Source organism: Oncorhynchus keta, unplaced genomic scaffold (genome assembly GCF_023373465.1).
Source record: "Oncorhynchus keta strain PuntledgeMale-10-30-2019 unplaced genomic scaffold, Oket_V2 Un_contig_20351_pilon_pilon, whole genome shotgun sequence".
NCBI classification, from domain to species: Eukaryota; Metazoa; Chordata; class Actinopteri; order Salmoniformes; family Salmonidae; genus Oncorhynchus; species Oncorhynchus keta.
In genome coordinates, this window is record NW_026281955.1 from 46206 (window position 1) to 64113 (window position 17908).

The window sequence follows — 17908 nt, forward strand, 5'->3', positions numbered from 1 at the left end:
CTATAGTAGAGGGATGTTGTTGTCTCTACAGAGAGCCCTGTCCTCTCCAGACACAGTTCTATAGTAGAGGGATGTTGTTGTCTCAACAGAGAGCCCTGTCCTCTCTATAGTAGAGGGATGTTGTTGTCTCTACAGTCCTCTCCAGACACAGTAGAGGGATGTTGTTGTCTCTACAGAGAGCCCTGTCCTCTCCAGACACAGTTCTATAGTAGAGGGATGTTGTCTCTCCAGACACAGTTCTGTAGTAGAGGGATGTTGTTGTCTCTACAGAGAGCCCTGTCCTCTCCAGACACAGTTCTGTAGTAGAGGGATGTTGTTGTCTCAACAGAGAGCCCTGTCCTCTCCAGACACAGTTCTGTAGTAGAGGGATGTTGTTGTCTCAAGATGGCTCTCCAGCAATCGGACGTGTGTTTTGTCTTGTCCGTCCTGTCTAGTGTAAATATAGTTTTCTTCTAGTGTAAATATAGTTTTTTTTTTTTCTGTATATATTTCGTACATATTTTAATCTCACTTTCAAACTAGAGCTGAATATACTCTCCTGCAACCCGCATCACCCAATGTGGTACGGATCTGCTTTTTCTATACTTTACTTTAGAACCGTCAGAAGCTAGCCAGCTAACTAGCTACTACTCAGTTAGCCATTGCTAGCGGTCTTCAAAGCTAACTAGGACACCAGCGCGACATCAACCCAGAGCATATCAGACTGCTCTTTCTCTACCACATCTCCGGATTCCTACCGCAAGCTCTGAACCTTTACACCGGATCATCGCAACTAGCTAGCTGCAATCCGAGTGGCTACTCCTGGCTAACGTCTCTGTCCCAAAACAAGCTACAGTTAGCCTTGAGCTAAGCCCATCTCCCGACTAGCCGAAGAGGCCCAACAATACCTCTTTTGCCAATTGGCCTGGACCCTTTACTGCCGACACGGAGCCCCGCCGATCCATCACGACTGGTCCGCCGACATAATCGTCCGAGGTGGTTTCAACAGGCTTTTTCGTTGCGACATCGCCAAAGATCCATCTGCTGGCCAAGGCCCGCGAGCTTTCTGAAACGCTGTGTCTCCAGCTCACCCAGCGCATTAGAGCTGCTGTAGCATAATCCTGGGCTACAATTACCCGGGCCCACGACCGGTCTGTCGATGTCACCGCAAGAAGAGGAATAAACAGACTCACCCCATCGCGACGTCCCCAAAGGTTAGCTCTCTAGCCCTCGCTATCTCCCTGCTTGCTAATTCGGCCTGCTAACGGTTAGCTTGTCTAGCCCGGGCCTACGAACTGTTAGCTTGTTAGCACAGGCCTGCTAACCATCTGGCTCACTGCGTTCTAAACACTCTGAACCCATTTACTTTCTATCTCTCTTTGATTTTTATTTTGTTTATACCTTCCGGAAACCTGCCTCACCCACTGTGATACGGAATCGCTATCACCTTTAATTTTTATTTTATTTTTATGACACACTCAAGAACCTCCAGACGCTAACCAGCTAACTAGCTACAAGCTATTTAGTCATTGTTAGTTTTTTTTAAAACCTGGATAACACTCGCCAGCCCAGCTTCCCTGCCCATCCACCGCTGCCCCCTGGACACTGATCTCTTGGCTACATAGCTGATGCACGCTGGACTGTCCATTAATCACGGTACTCCATTCTGCTTGTTTGTTTTATCTGTCGACCCAGTTGCCTAGTCAACGCCATTTTACCTGCTGTTTGTTGTGCTAGCTGATTAGCCTCGCCTACTGTTTTTAGCTAGCTTTCCCAATTCAACACCTGTGATTACTGTATGCCTCGCTGTATGTCTCTCCCAAATGTCAATATGCCTTGTATACTGTTGTTCAGGTTAGTTATCATTGTTTTAGTTCACAATGGAGCCCCTAGATCCACTCTGCATACCCCTGTTACCTCCTTGTCCCACCCCCACACATGCGGTGACCTCACCCATTACAACCAGCATGTCCAGAGATACAACCTCTCATCATCACCCAGCGCCTGGGCTTACCTCCGCTGTACCCGCACCCCACCATACCCCTGTCTGCGCATTATGCCCTGAATATATTCTACCATGCCCAGAAACCTGCTCCTCTTATCCTCTGCCCCCAACGCTCTAGGCGACCAGTTTTGATAGCCTTTAGCCGCACCCTCATACTACTCCTTCTCTGTTCCGCGGGTGATGTGGAGGTAAACCCAGGCCCTGCATGTCCCCAGGTACCCTCATTTGTTGACTTCTGTGATCGAAAAGTCTTGGTTTTATGCATGTCAACATCAGAAGCCTCCTCCCTAAGTTTGTTTTACTCACTGCTTTAGCACACTCTGCTAACCCTGATGTCCTTGCCGTGTCTGAATCCTGGCTCAGGAAGGCCACCAAAAATTCAGAGATTTCCATACCCAACTATAACATCTTCCGTCAAGATAGAACTGCCAAAGGGGGCGGAGTCGCAGTCTACTGCAGAGATAGCCTGCAAAGTAATGTCATACTTTCCAGGTCCATACCCAAACAGTTTGAACTACTAATTTTGAAAATCACTCTCTCCAGAAACAAGTCTCTCACTGTTGCCGCCTGCTACCGACCCCCGTCAGCTCCCAGCTGTGCCCTGGACACCATTTGTGAATTGATCGCCCCCATCTAGCTTCAGAGTTTGTCCTGTTAGGTGACCTAAACTGGGATATGCTTAACACCCCGGCAGTCCTACAATCTAAGCTAGATGCCCTCAATCTCACGCAAATCATCAAGGAACCCACCAGGTACAACCCTAACTCTGTAAACAAGGGCACCCTCATAGACGTCATCCTGACCAACTGGCCCTCCAAATATACCTCCGCTGTCTTCAACCAGGATCTCAGCGATCACTGCCTCATCGCCTGTATCCGCCACGGAGCCGCAGTCAAACGACCACCCTCATCACTGTCAAACGCTCCCTAAAACACTTCTGTGAGCAGGCCTTTCTAATCGACCTGGCCCGTGTATCCTGGAAGGACATTGACCTCATCCCGTCAGTTGAGGATGCCTGGTCATTCTTTAAAAGTAACTTCCTCACCATTTTGGATAAGCATGCTCCGTTCAAAAATGCAGAACCAAGAACAGATACAGCCCTTGGTTCACCCCAGACCTGACTGCCCTCGACCAGCACAAAAACATCCTGTGGCGGACTGCAATAGCATCGAATAGCCCCGTGATATGCAACTGTTCAGGGAAGTCAGGAACCAATACACGCAGTCAGTCAGGAAAGCTAAGGCCAGCTTCTTCAGGCAAAAGTTTGCATCCTGTAGCTCCAACTCCAAAAAGTTCTGGGACACTGTGAAGTCCATGGAGAACAAGAGCACCTCCTCCCAGCTGCCCACTGCACTGAGGCTAGGAAACACGGTCTCCACCGATAAATCCATGATTATCGAAAACTTCAATAAGCACTTCTCAACGGCTGGCCATGCCTTCCGCCTGGCTACTCCAACCTCGGCCAACAGCCCGCCCCCCGTAGTTCCTCACCCAAGCCTCTCCAGGTTCTCCTTTACCCAAATCCAGATAGCAGATGTTCTGAAAGAGCTGCAAAACCTGGACCCGTACAAATCAGCTGGGCTTGACAATCTGGACCCGCTATTTCTGAAACTATCTGCCGCCATTGTCGCAACCCCTATCACCAGCCTGTTCAACCTCTCTTTCATATCGTCTGAGATCCCCAAGGATTGAAAGCTGCCGCAGTCATCCCCCTCTTCAAAGGAGGAGACACCCTGGACCCAAACTGCTATAGACCTATATCCATCCTGCCCTGCCTATCTAAGGTCTTCGAAAGCCAAGTCAACAAACAGGTCACTGACCATCTCGAATCCCACCGTACCTTCTCCGCTGTGCAATCTGGTTTCCGAGCCGGTCACGGGTGCACCTCAGCCACACTCAAGGTACTAAATGATATCATAACCGCCATCGATAAAAGACAGTACTGTGCAGCCGTCTTCATCGACCTCGCCAAGGCTTTCGACTCTGTCAATCACCAAATTCTTATCGGCAGACTCAACAGCCTCGGTTTTTCGGATGACTGCCTTGCCTGGTTCACCAATTACTTTGCAGACAGAGTTCAGTGTGTCAAATCAGAGGGCATGCTGTCCGGTCCTCTGGCAGTCTCTATGGGGGTGCCACAGGGTTCAATTCTCGGGCCGACTCTTTTCTCTGTATATATCAATGATGTTGCTCTTGCTGCGGGCGATTCCCTGATCCACCTCTACGCAGACGACACCATTCTATATACTTTCGGCCCGTCATTGACACTGTGCTATCAAACCTCCAAACGAGCTTCAATGCCATACAGCACTCCTTCCGTGGCCTCCAACTGCTCTTAAACGCGAGTAAAACCAAATGCATGCTTTTCAACCGATCGCTGCCTGCACCCGCATGCCCGACTAGCATCACCACCCTGGATGGTTCCAACCTTGAATATGTGGACATCTATAAGTACCTAGGTGTCTGGCTAGACTGCAAACTCTCCTTCCAGACTCACATCAAACATCTCCAATCAAAAATCAAATCCAGAGTCGGCTTTCTATTCCGCAACAAAGCCTCCTTCACTCACGCTGCCAAGCTTACCCTAGTAAAACTGACTATCCTACCGATCCTCGACTTCGGCGATGTCATCTACAAAATGGCTTCCAACACTCTACTCAGCAAACTGGATGCAGTCTATCACAGTGCCATCCGTTTTGTCACTAAAGCACCTTATACCACCCACCACTGCGACTTGTATGCTCTAGTCGGCTGGCCCTCACTACATATTCGTCGCCAGACCCACTGGCTCCAGGTCATTTACAAGTCCATGCTAGGTAAAGCTCCGCCTTATCTCAGTTCACTGGTCACGATGGCAACACCCATCCGTAGCACGCGCTCCAGCAGGTGTATCTCACTGATCATCCCTAAAGCCAACACCTCATTTGGCCGCCTTCGTTCCAGTACTCTGCTGCCTGTGACTGGAACGAATTGCAAAAATCGCTGAAGTTGGAGACTTTTATCTCCTCACCAACTTCAAACATCAGCTATCCGAGCAGCTAACCGATCGCTGCAGCTGTACATAGTCTATAGGTAAATAGCTCACCCTTTTTCACCTGCCTCATTCCCATACTGTTTTTATACTGTTTTTATTTATTTACTTTTCTGCTCTTTGCACACCAATATCACCAATATCTCTACCTGTACATGCCCATCTGATCATTTATCACTCCAGTGTTAATCTGCAAAATTGTATTATTCGCCTACCTCCTCATGCCTTTTGCACACATTGTATATAGATTGCCCATTTTTTTCTACTGTGTTATTGACTTGCTAATTGTTTACTCCATGTGTAACTCTGTTGTCTGTTCACACTGCTATGCTTTATCTTGGCCAGGTCGCAGTTGCAAATGAGAACTTGTTCTCAACTAGCCTACCTGGTTAAATAAAGGTGAAATAAAAAAAAAATAAATAAATAAAAACAGAGAGGCCTGTCCTCTCCAGACACAGTTCTATAGTAGAGGGATGTTGTTGTCTCTACAGAGAGCCCTGTCCTCTCCAGACACAGTTCTGTAGTAGAGGGATGTTGTTGTCTCAACAGAGAGCCCTGTCCTCTCCAGACACAGTTCTGTAGTAGAGGGATGTTGTTGTCTCAACAGAGAGGCCTGTCCTCTCCAGACACAGTTCTATAGTAGAGGGATGTTGTTGTCTCTACAGAGAGCCCTGTCCTCTCCAGACACAGTTCTATAGTAGAGGGATGTTGTTGTCTCTACAGAGAGCCCTGTCCTCTCCAGACACAGTTCTATAGTAGAGGGATGTTGTTGTCTCTACAGAGAGCCCTGTCCTCTCCAGACACAGTTCTATAGTAGAGGGATGTTGTTGTCTCAACAGAGAGGCCTGTCCTCTCCAGACACAGTTCTATAGTAGAGGGATGTTGTTGTCTCAACAGAGAGCCCTGTCCTCTCCAGACACAGTTCTATAGTAGAGGGATGTTGTTTTCTCTACAGAGAGCCCTGTCCTCTCCAGACACAGTTCTATAGTAGAGGGATGTTGTTGTCTCTACAGAGAGCCCTGTCCTCTCCAGACACAGTTCTATAGTAGAGGGATGTTGTTGTCTCTACAGAGAGCCCTGTCCTCTCCAGACACAGTTCTGTAGTAGAGGGATGTTGTTGTCTCTCCAGACACAGTTCTATAGTAGAGGGATGTTGTTGTCTCTCCAGACACAGTTCTATAGTAGAGGGATGTTGTTGTCTCAACAGAGAGCCCTGTCCTCTCCAGACACGGTTCTGTAGTAGAGGGATGTTGTTGTCTCTACAGAGAGGCCTGTCCTCTCCAGACACAGTTCTATAGTAGAGGGATGTTGTTGTCTCTACAGAGAGCCCTGTCCTCTCCAGACACAGTTCTATAGTAGAGGGATGTTGTTGTCTCAACAGAGAGCCCTGTCCTCTCCAGACACAGTTCTATAGTAGAGGGATGTTGTTGTCTCTACAGAGAGCCCTGTCCTCTCCAGACACAGTTCTATAGTAGAGGGATGTTGTTGTCTCTACAGAGAGCCCTGTCCTCTCCAGACACAGTTCTGTAGTAGAGGGATGTTGTTGTCTCTACAGAGAGCCCTGTCCTCTCCAGACACAGTTCTATAGTAGAGGGATGTTGTTGTCTCTACAGAGAGCCCTGTCCTCTCCAGACACAGTTCTATAGTAGAGGGATGTTGTTGTCTCAACAGAGAGCCCTGTCCTCTCCAGACACAGTTCTATAGTAGAGGGATGTTGTTGTCTCTACAGAGAGCCCTGTCCTCTCCAGACACAGTTCTATAGTAGAGGGATGTTGTTGTCTCTACAGAGAGGCCTGTCCTCTCCAGACACAGTTCTGTAGAAGAGGGATGTTGTTGTCTCTACAGAGAGCCCTGTCCTCTCCAGACACAGGTCTGTAGTAGAGGGATGTTGTTGTCTCTACAGAGAGCCCTGTCCTCTCCAGACACAGTTCTATAGTAGAGGGATGTTGTTGTCTCTCCAGACACAGTTCTATAGTAGAGGGATGTTGTTGTCTCTACAGAGAGCCCTGTCCTCTCCAGACACAGGTCTATAGTAGAGGGATGTTGTTGTCTCTACAGAGAGCCCTGTCCTCTCCAGACACAGTTCTATAGTAGAGGGATGTTGTTGTCTCTACAGAGAGCCCTGTCCTCTCCAGACACAGGTCTATAGTAGAGGGATGTTGTTGTCTCAACAGAGAGCCCTGTCCTCTCCAGACACAGTTCTATAGTAGAGGGATGTTGTTGTCTCAACAGAGAGCCCTGTCCTCTCCAGACACAGTTCTATAGTAGAGGGATGTTGTCGTCTCAACAGAGAGCCCTGTCCTCTCCAGACACAGTTCTATAGTAGAGGGATGTTGTTGTCTCTACAGAGAGCCCTGTCCTCTCCAGACACAGTTCTATAGTAGAGGGATGTTGTCGTCTCTACAGAGAGCCCTGTCCTCTCCAGACACAGTTCTATAGTAGAGGGATGTTGTTGTCTCTACAGAGAGCCCTGTCCTCTCCAGACACAGTTCTATAGTAGAGGGATGTTGTTGTCTCAACAGAGAGCCCTGTCCTCTCCAGACACAGTTCTATAGTAGAGGGATGTTGTTGTCTCTACAGAGAGCCCTGTCCTCTCCAGACACAGTTCTATAGTAGAGGGATGTTGTTGTCTCAACAGAGAGCCCTGTCCTCTCCAGACACAGTTCTATAGTAGAGGGATGTTGTTGTCTCAACAGAGAGCCCTGTCCTCTCCAGACACAGTTCTGTAGTAGAGGGATGTTGTTGTCTCAACAGAGAGCCCTGTCCTCTCCAGACACAGGTCTGTAGTAGAGGGATGTTGTTGTCTCAACAGAGAGCCCTGTCCTCTCCAGACACAGTTCTATAGTAGAGGGATGTTGTTGTCTCTACAGAGAGCCCTGTCCTCTCCAGACACAGTTCTATAGTAGAGGGATGTTGTTGTCTCAACAGAGAGCCCTGTCCTCTCCAGACACAGTTCTGTAGTAGAGGGATGTTGTTGTCTCTACAGAGAGCCCTGTCCTCTCCAGACACAGTTCTATAGCAGAGGGATGTTGTTGTCTCTCCAGACACAGTTCTATAGTAGAGGGATGTTGTTGTCTCTCCAGACACAGGTCTATAGTAGAGGGATGTTGTTGTCTCAACAGAGAGCCCTGTCCTCTCCAGACACAGTTCTGTAGTAGAGGGATGTTGTTGTCTCTACAGAGAGCCCTGTCCTCTCCAGACACAGTTCTGTAGTAGAGGGATGTTGTTGTCTCTACAGAGAGCCCTGTCCTCTCCAGACACAGTTCTATAGTAGAGGGATGTTGTTGTCTCTACAGAGAGCCCTGTCCTCTCCAGACACAGTTCTGTAGTAGAGGGATGTTGTTGTCTGTACAGAGAGCCCTGTCCTCTCCAGACACAGTTCTATAGTAGAGGGATGTTGTTGTCTCAACAGAGAGCCCTGTCCTCTCCAGACACAGTTCTGTAGCAGAGGGATGTTGTTGTCTCAACAGAGAGCCCTGTCCTCTCCAGACACAGTTCTATAGTAGAGGGATGTTGTTGTCTCTACAGAGAGCCCTGTCCTCTCCAGACACAGTTCTATAGTAGAGGGATGTTGTTGTCTCTACAGAGAGCCCTGTCCTCTCCAGACACAGTTCTATAGTAGAGGGATGTTGTTGTCTCAACAGAGAGCCCTGTCCTCTCCAGACACAGTTCTATAGTAGAGGGATGTTGTTGTCTCTACAGAGAGCCCTGTCCTCTCCAGACACAGTTCTATAGTAGAGGGATGTTGTTGTCTCTACAGAGAGCCCTGTCCTCTCCAGACACAGTTCTATAGTAGAGGGATGTTGTTGTCTCTACAGAGAGCCCTGTCCTCTCCAGACACAGGTCTGTAGTAGAGGGATGTTGTTGTCTCTACAGAGAGCCCTGTCCTCTCCAGACACAGGTCTATAGTAGAGGGATGTTGTTGTCTCTACAGAGAGCCCTGTCCTCTCCAGACACAGTTCTATAGTAGAGGGATGTTGTTGTCTCTACAGAGAGCCCTGTCCTCTCCAGACACAGTTCTATAGTAGAGGGATGTTGTTGTCTCAACAGAGAGCCCTTTCCTCTCCAGACACAGCTCTATAGTAGAGGGATGTTGTTGTCTCTACAGAGAGCCCTGTCCTCTCCAGACACAGTTCTATAGTAGAGGGATGTTGTTGTCTCTACAGAGAGCCCTGTCCTCTCCAGACACAGTTCTATAGTAGAGGGATGTTGTTGTCTCTACAGAGAGCCCTGTCCTCTCCAGACACAGTTCTGTAGTAGAGGGATGTTGTCGTCTCTACAGAGAGCTTCCTGTCCTCTCCAGACACAGGTCTGTAGAAGAGGGATTTATGGAGGAGAATCAACAAGGATTACATGAAATGCACCTTTTATATTGGAAATGGAAACTAAAGCTGTTTCCTTGGATTATAGGTGTCTCCCACTTCCACAGAGAACTCAAAAAAACACACACACACACACACACACACACACACACACACACACACACACACACACACACACACACACACACACACACACACACACACACACACACACACACAGGTGTGTGAGGTGTGAATTGAGGTGTGAATTGTCCGTGGAACCGTGTCTGAGCTTCCTGAATGTCTCTGATAGCCCTGAGGTCAAACCGATTCCCTCAGACGTGGTTGTTATTAGAACCTGCACTTTAGACACATCACAGTCACCCTGAACACCTCCTACAGCCGTTATAAAGGCTGACGTCACTGGACCTGACTGGAGGAGGGAGGGAGGGAGAGGGGTAGGGGGGAGGAAGGGAGGGGGAGGGAGGGACATCACTGGACCTGACTGGAGGAGGGAGGGAGGGAGAGGGGGAGGGGGAGGGAGGGAGAGGGGTAGGGGGAGGGAGGGACATCACTGGACCTGACTGGAGGAGGGAGGGAGGGAGAGGGGGAGGGGGAGGGAGGGAGGGAGGGAGAGGGGGGAGTGAGGGAGAGGGGAGGGACATCACTGGACCTGACTGTAGGAGGGAGGGAGGGAGGGAGGGACATCACTGGACCTGACTGTAGGAGGGAGGGAGGGAGGGAGGGAGGGAGGGAGGGAGGGAGGGAGGGAGGGAGGGAGGGAGGGAGGGGGACATCACTGGACCTGACTGGAGGAGGGAGGGAGGGAGAGGGGGGGGAGGAGGCAGAGGGGGAGGGAGGGAGGGGGAGGGAGTGAGGGAGAGGGGGAGGGAGGGACATCACTGGAGGGAGGGAGGGGGGGAGAGGGAGGGACATCACTGGACCTGACTGTAGGAGGGAGGGAGGGAGGGAGGGAGGGAGGGAGGGAGGGAGGGAGGGAGGGAGGGAGGGAGGGAGGGAGGGGGGGGGACATCACTGGACCTGACTGGAGGAGGGAGGGAGGGAGAGGGGGGAGTGAGGGAGAGGGGGAGGGAGGAGGGAGAGAGGGGAGGGAGGGACATCACTGGAGGGAGGGATGGGGGGGGAGAGGGAGGGACATCACTGGACCTGACTGGAGGAGGGAGGGAGGGAGGGAGGGAGGGAGGGAGGGAGGGAGGGAGGGAGGGAGGGAGGGAGGGAGGGAGGGAGGGAGGGAGGGAGGGAGGGAGGGATGGAAAGAGGGAGGGATTCAATGGAAAGGAACTGGGATTCAATGGAAAGGAACTGCGATTCAATGGAGAGGAACTGGGATTCAATGGAAAGGAACTGGGATTCAATGGAAAGGAACTGGGATTCAATGGAAAGGAACTGGGATTCAATGGAAAGGACCTGGGATTCAATGGAAAGGAACTGGGATTCAATGGAGAGGAACTGGGATTCAATGGGAAGGACCTGGGATTCAATGGAAAGGAACTGGGATTCAATGGAAAGGAACTGGGATTCAATGGAAAGGAACTGGGATTCAATGGAAAGGACCTGGGATTCAATGGAAAGGAACTGGGATTCAATGGAGAGGAACTGGGATTCAATGGAAAGGAACTGGGATTCAATGGAGAGGAACTGGGATTCAATGGAAAGGAACTGGGATTCAATGGAAAGGAACTGGGATTCAATGGAAAGGAACTGGGATTCAATGGAAAGGACCTGGGATTCAATGGAAAGGACCTGGGATTCAATGGAAAGGAACTGGGATTCAATGGAAAGGAACTGGGATTCAATGGAAAGGAACTGGGATTCAATGGAAAGGAACTGGGATTCAATGGAAAGGACCTGGGATTCAATGGAGAGGAACTGGGATTCAATGGAGAGGAACTGGGATTCAATGGAAAGGAACTGGGATTCAATGGAGAGGAACTGGGATTCAATGGAAAGGAACTGGGATTCAATGGAAAGGAACTGGGATTCAATGGAAAGGAACTGGGATTCAATGGAAAGGAACTGGGATTCAATGGAAAGGAACTGGGATTCAATGGAAAGGAACTGGGATTCAATGGAAAGGAACTGGGATTCAATGGAAAGGAACTGGGATTCAATGGAAAGGAACTGGGATTCAATGGAAAGGAACTGGGATTCAATGGAAAGGAACTGGGATTCAATGGAAAGGAACTGGGATTCAATGGAAAGGAACTGGGATTCAATGGAAAAAATACCAGAAAAAATGGAAAGAGATTCACTGATTCCATGACACATGGTTCATGACCTGGTACAAACAACTACACTTTATTCAACACTTAGAGTTTTTCTACTTAAATAATTAGTAATTTTTTTACTTAAATTATGAGATTGAATGCTCTATATACGGCGAACTAAACAATCTCAGATCTGTAGATGTTGTTGTGAAGAGACAGAACCCATAGATCATTTATTATTCTGGTATTGACCCGATGGAGCTGGTGTCTGGTCACAGGTTCAGGAACGGGGAAAAACATGCACTGAAAATCAACCTTACAAATAGCAGTGTTGGGCTGAGAGGGTGGTCTATGGTGGTAGATGGGATGGGCTGAGAGGGTGGTCTATGGTGATAGATGGGATGGGCTGAGAGGGTGGTCTATGGTGGTAGATGGGATGGGCTGAGAGGGTGGTCTATGGTGATAGATGGGATGGGCTGAGAGGGTGGTCTATGGTGATAGATGGGATGGGCTGAGAGGGTGGTCTATGGTGATAGATGGGATGGGCTGAGAGGGTGGTCTATGGTGATAGATGGGATGGGCTGAGAGGGTGGTCTATGGTGGTAGATGGGATGGGCTGAGAGGGTGGTCTATGGTGGTAGATGGGATGGGCTGAGAGGGTGGTCTATGGTGGTAGATGGGATGGGCTGAGAGGGTGGTCTATGGTGATAGATGGGATGGGCTGAGAGGGTGGTCTATGGTGATAGATGGGATGGGCTGAGAGGGTGGTCTATGGTGATAGATGGGATGGGATGAGAGGGTGGTCTATGGTGGTAGATGGGATGGGCTGAGAGGGTGGTCTGGTGATAGATGGGATGGGCTGAGAGGGTGGTCTATGGTGGTAGATGGGATGGGCTGAGAGGGTGGTCTATGGTGGTAGATGGGATGGGCTGAGAGGGTGGTCTATGGTGGTAGATGGGATGGGCTGAGAGGGTGGTCTATGGTGGTAGATGGGATGGGCTGAGAGGGTGGTCTATGGTGGTAGATGGGATGGGCTGAGAGGGTGGTCTATGGTGATAGATGGGATGGGCTGAGAGGGTGGTCTATGGTGATAGATGGGATGGGCTGAGAGGGTGGTCTATGGTGATAGATGGGATGGGATGAGAGGGTGGTCCATGGTGGTAGATGGGATGGGCTGAGAGGGTGGTCTGGTGATAGATGAGATGGGCTGAGAGGGTGGTCTATGGTGATAGATGGGATGGGCTGAGAGGGTGGTCTATGGTGGTAGATGGGATGGGCTGAGAGGGTGGTCTATGGTGATAGATGAGATGGGCTGAGAGGGTGGTCTATGGTGATAGATGGGATGGGCTGAGAGGGTGGTCTATGCTGATAGATGGGATGGGATGAGAGGGTGGTCTATGGTGATAGATGGGATGGGCTGAGAGGGTGGTCTATGGTGGTAGATGGGATGGGCTGAGAGGGTGGTCTATGGTGGTAGATGGATGGGCTGAGAGGGTGGTCTATGGTGGTAGATGGGATGGGCTGAGAGGGTGGTCTATGGTGGTAGATGGGATGGGATGAGAGGGTGGTCTATGGTGATAGATGGGATGGGCTGAGAAGGTGGACTATGGTGGTAGATGGGATGGGCTGAGAGGGTGGTCTATGGTGATAGATGGGATGGGCTGAGAGGGTGGTCTATGGTGGTAGATGGGATGGGCTGAGAGGGTGGTCTATGGTGGTAGATGGGATGGGCTGAGAGGGTGGTCTATGGTGGTAGATGGGATGGGCTGAGAGGGTGGTCCATGGTGGTAGATGGGATGGGCTGAGAGGGTGGTCTATGGTGATAGATGGGATGGGCTGGACCAGAGGACCAGAGGACCAGAGGACTAGAGGACCAGAGGACCAGAGGACTAGAGGACCAGAGGACTAGAGGACTAGAGGACCAGAGGACTAGAGGATTAGAGGACCAGAGGACCAGAGGACCAGAGGACTAGAGGACCAGAGGATTAGAGGACCAGAGGACTAGAGGGCCAGAGGACTAGAGGACCAGAGGACCAGAGGACTAGAGGACTAGAGGACCAGAGGACTAGAGGACCAGAGGATTAGAGGACCAGAGGACTAGAGGGCCAGAGGACTAGAGGACCAGAGGACTAGAGGACTAGAGGACTAGAGGACTAGAGGACCAGAGGACTAGAGGACTAGAGGACTAGAGGACTAGAGGACCAGAGGACTAGAGGACCAGAGGACCAGAGGACCAGATGACTAGAGGACCAGAGGATTAGAGGACCAGAGGACTAGAGGGCCAGAGGACCAGAGGACCAGAGGACTAGAGGACTAGAGGACCAGAGGACCAGAGGACCAGAGGACTAGAGGACCAGAGGACTAGAGGACCAGAGGACCAGAGGACCAGAGGATTAGAGGACCAGAGGGCCAGAGGACCAGAGGACCAGAGGACCAGAGGACCAGACGACCAGACGACCAGAGGACCAGAGGACCAGAGGACTAGAGGACCAGAGGATTAGAGGACCAGAGGACCAGAGGACCAGAGGATTAGAGGACCAGAGGACCAGAGGACCAGAGGACCAGAGGACCAGGGGACCAGAGGACCAGAGGACCAGAGGACCAGAGGACTAGAGGATTAGAGGACCAGAGGACCAGAGGACCAGAGGACCAGAGGACTAGAGGACCAGAGGACCAGAGGACCAGAGGACCAGAGGACCAGAGGATTAGAGGACCAGAGGACCAGAGGACCAGAGGACCAGAGGACTAGAGGACCAGAGGACCAGAGGACCAGAGGACCAGAGGACCAGAGGACCAGAGGACCAGAGGACCAGAGGACCAGAGGACCAGAGGACCAGGGGACCAGAGGACCAGAGGACCAGAGGACCAGAGGACCAGAGGACCAGAGGACCAGGGGACCAGGGGACCAGGGGACCAGAGGACCAGAGGACTAGAGGACCAGAGGACCAGAGGACCAGAGGACCAGAGGACCAGAGGACCAGGGGACCAGGGGACCAGAGGACCAGGGGACCAGGGGACCAGAGGACCAGAGGACCAGAGGACCAGAGGACCAGAGGACCAGAGGACCAGAGGACCAGAGGACCAGAGGACCAGAGGACCAGAGGACCAGAGGACCAGAGGACCAGAGGACCAGAGGACCAGAGGACCAGAGGACCAGAGGACCAGAGGACCAGAGGACCAGAGGACCAGAGGACTAGAGGACCAGAGGACCAGAGGACCAGAGGACCAGAGGACCAGAGGACCAGAGGACCAGAGGACCAGAGGACCAGAGGACCAGAGGACCAGAGGACCAGAGGACCAGAGGACCAGAGGACCAGAGGACCAGAGGACTAGAGGACCAGAGGACCAGAGGGAGAGATAGTTGGAGTTCAGAGCGGCAAGCAGGGTGTGGGAGAGGGCAGCTTAACACATGTACACACACACACACACACACACACACACACACACACACACAGGCACACAAACATCTAAAAACACACACACACACAAACTCAGGCAGGCACACACACACACACACATATACACACACACACACTCACGCAGGCACACAAACATCTACAACACACACACTCACGCAGGCACACACACACACATGTACACACACACACACACTCACGCAGGCACACAAACATCTAAAAACACACACACACACACTCACGCAGGCACACAAACATCTACAACACACACACACACACACACACACACACACACACACACACACACACACACACACACACACACACACACACACACACACACACACACACACACACACACACACACACACACACACGGCTTGCAAGGGTTGTATCTAAATGCAGTGCCCAGGATCCCTCCTCTGATCACAGCAGAACATATAGACAGAACACGCGGGACGGGAGGACAGGAATTCCCTCTCTCTCTCTGTGTTAATAGAAACATTTACATCTTACTAAGAGTTGGCAGGTGTGACCCCGGCGTTGTGGAGAGCAGACGCATGCCAGGCATCATTAGGCGCTGTGCCAAGCCACTTGGCTGCCAGCCTGTTCCTGCTCCTCCTCCCGAGCTGCTCTGTTCTGGAGCTGACTGGTTGGAGAGGAGAGGGAGAGACAGACGGGCTCCAGTATGCACTGTGGAGAGGTACAGTATCTCTCTCTCTGCCTGTCTCTGAGAGGGGCTCCAGTATGCACTGTGGAGAGGTACAGTATCTCTCTCTCTGCCTGTCTCTGAGAGCGGCTCCAGTATGCACTGTGGAGAGGTACAGTATCTCTCTCTCTGCCTGTCTCTGAGAGCGGCTCCAGTATGCACTGTGGAGAGGTACAGTATCTCTCTCTCTGCCTGTCTCTGAGAGGGGCTCCAGTATGCACTGTGGAGAGGTACAGTATCTCTCTCTGCCTGTCTCTGAGAGCGGCTCCAGTATGCACTGTGGAGAGGTACAGTATCTCTCTCTCTGCCTGTCTCTGAGAGCGGCTCCAGTATGCACTGTGGAGAGGTACAGTATCTCTCTCTGCCTGTCTCTGAGAGGGGCTCCAGTATGCACTGTGGAGAGGTACAGTATCTCTCTCTGCCTGTCTCTGAGAGGGGCTCCAGTATGCACTGTGGAGAGGTACAGTATCTCTCTCTCTCTGCCTGTCTCTGAGAGCGGCTCCAGTATGCACTGTGGAGAGGTACAGTATCTCTCTCTCTGCCTGTCTCTGAGAGCGGCTCCAGTATGCACTGTGGAGAGGTACAGTATCTCTCTCTCTGCCTGTCTCTGAGAGGGGCTCCAGTATGCACTGTGGAGAGGTACAGTATCTCTCTCTCTGCCTGTCTCTGAGAGCGGCTCCAGTATGCACTGTGGAGAGGTACAGTATCTCTCTGCCTGTCTCTGAGAGCGGCTCCAGTATGCACTGTGCAGAGGTACAGGATCTCTTTCTCTGTCCCTACATGTTCTTCAGATGGATACTATTCAGATAAAGAGGAGACCGAGAAGGGGCAGAAGTGGATAGAAGGGGGCTGAAGGGGGAAAAAGGGGGCAGAAGGGGTAGAAGGGGGCAGAAGGGGGTGAAGGGAGCAGAAGGGGTAGAAGGGGCAGAAGGGGTAGAAGGGACAGAAGGGGCAGAAGGGGTAGAAGGGGGCAGAAGGGGTAGAAGGGGCAGAAGGGGTAGAAGGGGCAGAAGGGGGCAGAAGGGGTAGAAGGGGTAGAAGGGGCAGAAGGGGCAGAAGGGGACAGAAGGGGTAGAAGGGCAGAAGGGGGCAGAAGGGGCAGAAGGGGTAGAAGGGGTAGAAGGGGGTAGAAGGGGGCAGAAGGGGTAGAAGGGGTAGAAGGGGCAGAAGGGGCAGAAGGGGGTAGAAGGGGACAGAAGGGGCAGAAGGGGCAGAAGGGGTAGAAGGGGACAGAAGGGGTAGAAGGGGGCAGAAGGGGGCAGAAGGGGGAGAAGGGGTAGAAGGGGACAGAAGGGGTAGAAGGGGTAGAAGGGGACAGAAGGGGTAGAAGGGGACAGAAGGGGTAGAATGGGGCAGAAGGGGGCAGAAGGGGACAGAGAGGGGCAGAAGGGGTAGAAGGGTGTAGAAGGGGACAGAAGGGGTAGAAGGGGTAGATGGGGGCAGAAGGGGCAGAAGGGGGCAGAAGGGGGCAGAAGGGGTAGAAGGGGGTCAAAGGGGACAGAATGGGTAGAAGGGGGCAGAAGGGGCAGAAGGGGTAGAAGGGGGTAGAAGGGGGCAGAAGGGGTAGAAGGGGGTAGAAGGGGACAGAAGGGGTAGAAGGGGGCAGAAGGGGTAGAAGGGGGTAGAAGGGGACAGAAGGGGTAGAAGGGGGCAGAAGGGGTAGAAGGGGACAGAAGGGGAAGAAGGGGACAGAAGGGGCAGAAGGGGACAGAAGGGGTAGAAGGGGACAGAAGGGGTAGAAGGGGACAGAAGGGGTAGAAGGGGCAGAAGGGGTAGAAGGGGTAGAAGGGGCAGAGGGGGCAGAAGGGGGCAGAAGGGGTAGAAGGGGACAGAAGGGGTAGAAGGGGGTAGAAGGGGTAGAAGGGGACAGAAGGGGTAGAAGGGGCAGAAGGGGGCAGAAGGGGCAGAAGGGGTAGAAGGGGTAGAAGTGGGTAGAAGGGGGCAGAAGGGGTAGAAGGGGACAGAAGGGGTAGAAGGGGGCAGAGGGGGCAGAAGGGGGCAGAAGGGGTAGACGGGGTAGAAGGGGACAGAAGGGGTAGAAGGGGGCAGAAGGGGGCAGAAGGGGCAGAAGGGGCCAGAGGGGGCAGAAGGTAGAAGGGGGCAGAAGGGGTAGAAGGACTGAAGGGGGACAGAAGGGGTAGAAGGGGTAGAAGGGGACTGAAGGCAGAAGGGGCAGAAGGGGACAGAGGGGGCAGAAGGGGTAGAAGGGGGCAGAAGGGGGCAAAAGGGGGCAGAAGGG

The 17908-nt window shown here is 51.9% G+C and overlaps 1 protein-coding gene across 1 annotated transcript; it reads left to right on the plus strand.

Annotated features, from left to right (window-relative positions):
- Positions 1-16644: 16644 nt before the first annotated feature.
- LOC127920710 (uncharacterized) lies at positions 16645-17393 on the plus strand (the record flags this gene model as incomplete). The annotated part of the gene is given in 2 exon segments (XM_052504750.1): positions 16645-16719; positions 17340-17393. Coding segments are annotated over 2 exon segments (129 nt in total), but the record flags the coding sequence as incomplete, so codon positions are not given.
- Positions 17394-17908: the final 515 nt, after the last annotated feature.